This window comes from Vespa velutina, chromosome 9 (assembly GCF_912470025.1).
Source record: "Vespa velutina chromosome 9, iVesVel2.1, whole genome shotgun sequence".
Lineage (NCBI taxonomy): Eukaryota > Metazoa > Arthropoda > Insecta > Hymenoptera > Vespidae > Vespa > Vespa velutina.
Genome location: NC_062196.1, coordinates 2,992,992 through 3,000,491, shown reverse-complemented (window position 1 = coordinate 3,000,491; position 7,500 = coordinate 2,992,992). Strand labels below are relative to the sequence as shown.

The 7,500-nt window shown below is 34.3% G+C and overlaps 1 protein-coding gene across 7 annotated transcripts in view; it reads right to left on the bottom strand.

Moving 5' to 3' along the window:
- LOC124951647 (14-3-3 protein zeta) overlaps positions 1 to 7,500 on the bottom strand; it is a 49,459-nt gene that overhangs the window by 824 nt on the left and 41,135 nt on the right. For 5 of the 7 annotated variants that reach the window (XM_047500385.1, XM_047500383.1, XM_047500380.1 and 2 more), the window contains 3 exons: positions 6,188 to 6,311; positions 4,789 to 4,952; positions 1 to 3,422 (listed from right to left, as the gene is read on the bottom strand). The exon at positions 1 to 3,422 is cut by the window's left edge and continues 824 nt beyond it. In XM_047500385.1, coding sequence (XP_047356341.1) covers positions 3,267 to 3,422; positions 4,789 to 4,952; positions 6,188 to 6,311 — 444 coding nt within the window. In that variant the 3' untranslated portion in view covers positions 1 to 3,266. Of the gene's footprint in view, positions 3,423 to 4,246; positions 4,411 to 4,788; positions 4,953 to 6,187; positions 6,312 to 7,500 lie in introns of all 7 variants that reach the window. The other 2 variants (XM_047500386.1, XM_047500381.1) reach the window with 1 other exon arrangement.

Below are 7,500 nucleotides of genomic sequence, written 5' to 3'. Positions count from 1 at the left end.
TCTACGTATTTTATCAACGTATTAATGAAGAAAAAGTTGTCGCGGTATAATTGGACGAATTACATTACATATAATGATGTATAACGCGCGTTTCTCTCGATATATTAATTCAGAAACTTTTCGATAATTTTTCTTTATTTTCTTTTCATTTTTATTTTATTCCTTTTTTCTATTTCTTTCTTTCTTTCTTTCTTTTTTTTGTCTTTTATTTTTTTAAAGAGGAAACAAAATGTAGAGAGAAAAAAGAATCTAAAAAATTTCTCCTTTTTCTCTTCCCCGGTCCCATATTTTTATCTATCGCGTTTGCGCGAGCTTGTTGCGAAAACGGCCACGACGACGATTAAAAGCGAAGATCTCTTTGAAACTTCTCTTCTCCTTCTTCTTCTTTCTTTTTCTTTTTCTTTTTCTCTCTCTCTCTCTCTCTCTCTCTCTTTCTCTTTCACTCTTTCTAAATTTTGGAATTTTTTCTCTTTTCACTCATCTCGGATGATATACAGATTTTTTTCGTTTCTTTTTTTATTTTTTTTAACGACGACACAATTAGAGCACACTACTAACAATGACCGTTCGTTAAGTATTTGGAGAGAAAAAATGCGAGTATATCGCGATGATCGAGTTTTTTTTTTCCTTTTGAACGGACAAAAAAGAATGGACGATGCGAACAAAAAGAATAATAATTATACCGACGTATATGCAAGAAGATGGTTTTTTAATGAGGCGCTTAAGGTATTGGAGAGGATTTAGAAGTTTCGGGGGTTGGTTTGGGAGGAGGGATAAGAGATATATCGGTAACGTGTATACACGTATAAAATATATTAAAAAGTGTGTTAAATCAAGTCACCACTGATGTCGTTTGGAACTTAATAACTTACTGTATTTGTTTTTTTTTTTTCTTTTTTTTACTCTCCTTTCTCCTCCTGCGTTCTTCCCTTCGTATAATAATAATAATAATAATAATAATAATAATAATAATAATAATAATAATAATAATAATAATAATAATAATCGTACTTCCTAGACAATGTGAAATTTAATTTAATGACAACTGGATAATAATGCAGTTTAGATTCATGCGTGCTTATTTTTTTCTCTTTCTTTCTCCTTCTCTATCTATCTTTCTTATTTTTTTTTCTTTCGTCGCATATCATATTCTTCGAACTTTCGCGCTCCTCCTTTTCTTTGTTTTTTATCTAGCGATACTCTTGAGAATCGGTAAAAGTAGCAAACAGATCTGGGAGTAGTGACAGTGACATTTGTGGTTGGTAGTGGTTGTTGTGGTGGTGGTGGTGGTGGTGTCGTCTCATGTTATTATATTATTCGCATTTCGTGTCTCGTCACGACGCGCGAAAAGTTACAAACATTTTCTTAACATTCACTCAGTCTCTCCCTCTCTCTCATTCTATCTCACTCATTCATTCTTTCATTCCAACGCGTGGACACATATAGGCAACATACACAAAAAAGACACACAGAAGAAACACGCTTTCTGTCTTGTATCTTAGAGCGACTTTAAAACTGACATCTTGAATTTTATTTTTCCGTCACCACCAAAGATTCTCTTCTCTCTCTCTCTCTCTCTCTCTCTCTCTCTCTCTCTCTCTCTCTCCTCTCTCTCTCTCTTTCTCTCTCTCTCTCTCGATGTTTCTCTCCGTAATTAGAAATTCTTCTCCCCCTTTTCACGCTCCTCCAACACACATTATATATATAGTGACGTTAATACATATATGTGTATGTGTGTATATATAATATATATATTGCGTTTATTTTCTTACTCTTTCGCTTCTTATACGCTATCTCTCTCTTCCTCAGACGCAAAGTTTCATCAAAGAGACATACAACGAACGACGAGACAAGATCTGCGAAAATACCCTCTGTTTCTCTCTCTTCCTATTTTTCTTTATTTCTTCCTGTCCTTTTCCCTTTCTGTGTAATTTTTTCTCTTTTATTTATCATTGTTATTATTAGCTCGTTTCTTTTTGTGTTTCATCATTCACTATTTTACCGCTTCCTGTTTTCCTTCGTTCAGATAAATATTATACGGGGATGTAGTGTGGTTAAACACTTTTGAGACTTCGTGCCAAAAACCCCCAAGAGGATCCATTTTAATGACGTTCCATTTCTTTTCGTACCATTTCTTTTCGTCGCGAAACACAACGATACCAACAAACAAACGTTATATGCTCGTACAACGCCGTGAGCCCCCAACCGTGAGAGTAGGAGAGGGGAGCTGGCTTACTATTATATACTTCCTCTTTCTCTCTCATTCATTATTACATTCATTATTACATACTTTCATTCACTCATACGTTCATTCATTCGCAGTCGTTCGTTTTCCTTTCTTTCTCTCACTTTTTCTTTCTTTTTTTCTTTCTTTCTCTCGTTCGTTCGTTCGTTCGTTCATTGCTCGTTCAACACATTTGTCCACTTTTATATCTTTCGACAATCTATTCTCTCTTTCTCTCTCTCTCCCCCCCCCCTCTTTCTCTCTCTCTCTCTCATATCGCTCTTCTTTCCCAATTATATATAACAACAATGTTTCATTGTTCCGCACATGGATATAGTGATAATAAAGAAATGTAGCATTGTGTGTATATGAGAAAGAGAGAAAGGGGGAGAGAGAGAGAGAGAGAGAGAGAGAGAGAGATAAAGAGAAAAAGAGAGAGCAACATATTGAGAGGAGGAGGAAGTATGCGATGTATTGTATTTCACTTAGACGAAAGGACATGGTCGAGAATCATTTCTTTCTTTCTTTTCTTTTTTTGTTCCCCCCCCCCTTTTTTAAATCGATGATATAGAAGAGAGGCATTGCGTTCGGAGCTATTATCGAGCCGAATGTAGTATAGCTGTGGCGACGGCATCGGCAACATTATTATGATGTGCGGATGTGATGTTGATGTTGTTGCTGTTGTTGTTGTTGGCGGGACATTAGACAAGGAGATTTTTTAGTTATCGTAGAGAAGAGAAAAAAAGGATTTGGAGCATTGTTTCGAAAGTGTGGCAAAAGGAGGGAAGATAGAAGAGGGCGTAGGAGATATACGGACAGTATAAGGGATGTTGGATGAGGAGGATAGGAATGATGGATAGGGAACAAGGGTAGAGGGAAGGAAGGTAGAAGGAAACGCGAGGACGAAAAGAAAACGGGTGTGAATGAATGGATGGATGGAGATACGGGGTGGATGGAGATGGGTGAGCACTTCAAGGGACGGGGGAGACGATAGAGAATAGGATGCTCTTATTAGATTAGAAAGGACTTAAGCTTAGGAAGGTTAGTTGTCGCCGCCCTCCTGTGGTTCGTCCCCGTCGCCCTGCGTGTCACTGGTCCAAAGAGTAAGGTTGTCACGCAGCAACTGCATAATCAGCGTGGAGTCTTTGTAGCTGTCCTCATTTAATGTGTCCAGTTCCGCGATCGCATCGTCAAATGCCTAAAAAAATAATAATTAATTGCATTTTACTATCATTGGTTTATAATTTAACACATTCGCTGCAAATGTAACAATTAACGAAATTTTTTATTGTTGCTATAGTGCCATTATAATTAGTTTTTCCATCGTTCGGCGTCATCGACTAAAAAAGGGGGAAAAAAAATGCACTTAACAAAGATATTTATTTTTGGAGATGCAGCGAATGTGTTAATTAATAAAGAAAATCAATATCCAATATTTTATCGATTACTATCAAAGAAAATCATTGTTAGATAATTATAAATCGTAGTACGTGCATGGGGATATTCATTTAAATTAAGATAGTATTATTGCATTATATTATTATCTTTTGCGACTTAAGGTGAGTTAATAGTGGTACAGTGGGTGAGAGAGGAAAGAAGTACTGTTATTACGAGACTATCAAAAAAAAAAAAAAAAAAAAAAGTTAATGATAGTTTGAAATAAAACAAATAAGATGATATATATTGCATGAATAGTAATCATTGTTAAGATATAAATTCAAATATATATATATATATATATATATTACAAAGCGATTACGTATGAAAAAAAAAATTATGTTAGAGATAAATCAGGGATTATACAATACTGAATTGTAGAAGATCGATAAAGTTTTTGCATGGCAGAAATTTTTGGGTCATCAAATCAGCGCGCGCTCGGTACACACACAGAGACAGGCACCCACATAAAATGTTCCATTAGATATTATTATACTGTACAAATAACAATATGATCAATAAGTCATTCAAACAAACTCTAAAACAAAAAACTGAACAAACAAAATGATTCTTGTTACCCCTGACCTGTTTGGCCAAATGACAGGCCCTAGCGGGGGAATTGATAATTTCGTAATAAAAAACGGAGAAGTTGAGGGCAAGGCCAAGCCTGATGGGATGTGTAGGCTGCATTTTTGCTTTCGCTATATCGAACGCCTCCTGATATGCCTTCTGTGAATCATCGACTACCGCTGCAATGTAAATCACAAGAGAAAGAGAGACTATTGAGATACTACATCATTTTCACGGTTTCTATTTGTATTACGTGTCAGTTTATCGTTAGAAGAAGAAGGAACAAAAATAAATGGAACGTGAGAAAGAAGAAAAGTAAGTATGTTATAAATAAGAAAAAAGAAAAATCAAATCCAATGATGGCATGCCAATGTTAAAAAGAAATTCGCGAGGACAAAATTATCTTCTCGTTTGCAGAAACCACGACCACCAACATCACCCACAACCACTGCACCATCTCACCATGAATTATTCAGTCGCTCATCTCAAGCTAAAATTCTGTAAAAACGTATAAAAATATCGATTAAGTGTTATTGTTTTATTTTTTTTTTTTATACCTGTTTGGCCAGCTGACAGGCCTTATCTGGTGAGTTGAGGATCTCGTAATAGAAGACCGAGAAATTTAGAGCTAGACCTAGCCTGATCGGATGGGTGGGTTGCATCTTTGACTTGCTGATATCGAACGCTTCCTGGTACGCCTTCTGGCTATCATCTACCACAGCTGTATATATATACGTAGATGACAATCAAAGATGAGTTTTGTTAGATTGGTCAGAAATATCATAGATTAAGGAATTATTGATTGAAACAATACAAATTCAAGAATAAGCAGAGAGAGACATACAAACGCATACACACACTTTTGTTTTCATGCTAAAAAAAACTATACTATCCAACTACTCTTTGGTATCTTTGTTTGGTGCGGCATCTGTCGGATAATATTATTTTCTTTTCAGGTAGGCTCGACTTGAAGGAAAGAAGAAGAATTGCACGAAGTAGTTTCACCATGGTATATAAAAAAAAATATTTGTCCTCGAACGGTTTCATTAGTGTTCCTACATACGTATAATTCATTAAATTCCAAAGAGTAGTTTTCTCTTAACGAAACAATTTCTTTTCCTTTCTTTTCTTGTTACTCGTATATAAATATATATATATATAAAAGAAAAAGAAAAACAGAAATTGGTGAGAAAGTTTGCAATGGCAGATGGAATTCTTGCGTTAATAATTACCGAATATTCTTCGTGTTGTTTATAAGTTTCTTAAGAAGTTATTTTCAAGGATCAATTATACGCGAAGAGAGCACAGCTCAACCAGAAAGGATATCTTTAATCGAAAACATCTGCCAACGCAACGGACTCACCCAGCTGCCGCAGCCATTGCTGCGTTTTCGTTTCACCTTTAAAGAAAAAAAAAAACCTGAACGGCGTTTCGTAAAAGACCGACTTTTGATCTATATCTCTCTCGAAACACAATAGCATATATTTGTATGTGTATACATATATATATATACACACTAGATGTCTTTATCAATTTAACTTGAACCGACGATCAAAGCCCTCGATCTATTATCATATTTTTATCAAATTTCTCAGATTTGAGATTGAAGTATAAAAAAAAGCACAATCCCAATTTGATATATTGTTATAGACAAATTCAAGATACAGTAAGGATCGATTTTCGAAACGTTTGTTAAGAATGAGTGACAGAAAATGAGATCAAAAAAGTGATTCATAATAAATATGAAAAAAGTGGTCCTTTTCTTTTTTTTTTTTTTTTTTTTTTTTTTTTTTTTTTTTTTTTTTTTTTCATTCTCTCTCGAAAATCGTGATGCGTCATTGTCCTTATCAAATAGACAATGAACACATGTATTTCGAGAATTGTTTTCGAGAGTTATTTTCTTTTCCTTTTTCTTTTTTTCTTTCTTTCTTTCTTTCTTTGTTTTCAGGTACGTACCGTTCCTGGTTTCACCAGTGGCAACTTCTGCGAGATACCTGTAATAATCACCCTTCATCTTGAGGTAGAATACTTTGCTTTCGGCGTTGCTAGCTTTAGGGATCAGGTACTTGTCTAAAAGACCCTGAAAAAAGAAATAAAAAAAGAAATATTATAAAGAATGAATTTACCTTATTTCGAGATTAATGAAAAATATTTTTTTTTTTTTTTTTTGAGATATTGTATGTTATAGACAAATATTTTTATATTTGTATAGTATTCAATCAAAGGGGGAAAAAAAACTCGAATAAAGGATAAAAAATAAAAGAAAATATAATTAAAACAAAATATCCTCTATAGTTTGTTACGAATCGTAGGAAGGTAGAAAAAAGATTATTGTTATTCTTGAAAATGGCGTGAAATTTAAGAACAAAAAAAAATATGTATATAAAAGAAAGAAATAACCATAAAAAAAGAACTAATGTTTAAAGTAAACGATACACACATACATGTAAAAAAAAAAAGATATTTTGTATAAATAAGATTGAAATAAATTTGCAAGTAACGTTGGTCGATAAATGTAAAGACAGAAAATCGAGTTAATCGTTCGCGACGTTGAAATATCGAATTTATCGACTGACATAATAAATTACAATATACGACATCGCAGGAAGGACACACACACAGTCAGTATCATGGTAATGCTAAATGACGCTTCGAATAATACTCGTGGCGTTTTAATCGATGACAAGGAATACAGATATACACCTATTGCAAGTTATCGAGGAGGAGGGGTATATGAGAAAACCGGGAAATGAGTATCATCGAAATAATAAACCACACCACGTATTTAATAAAGAAAAAACAGGAGATGGGATAGTGGTATTAGCAGTTAAAAAGCTTAGACATCTCGTCGATACGTTAGCTACGGATATCAAACGACGTTGCTGCTGCAGTTATCGAACCTTGCTCCAGTTTTGCTGCCCTTTTACATATAATATGTATCTATCAAACAACACGTTATATTTTGAGTACGTCAAACCCAAATCTGACCTACTTCTCACACAGAGCGTTTAATTAACACCCGATTTTTCCAGATCTCGAACGTGTATGAATGTGTGTTGTGTGTGTGTGAGAGAGAGATACCAAGAGAGAGAAAGAGAAAGAGAGAGAAGTAACAGCTAATTCTTTGTTAGAACATGTATGAAATGCACTCTTTCTTTCTTTTTTTGTACACATATATACATATATACACAGTATTAAGCAGGATGATGGATCATCCGTCACTTCGTACAACACGAAAAAAAAAAAAAAAATTGAAAATGAGAAAAAGA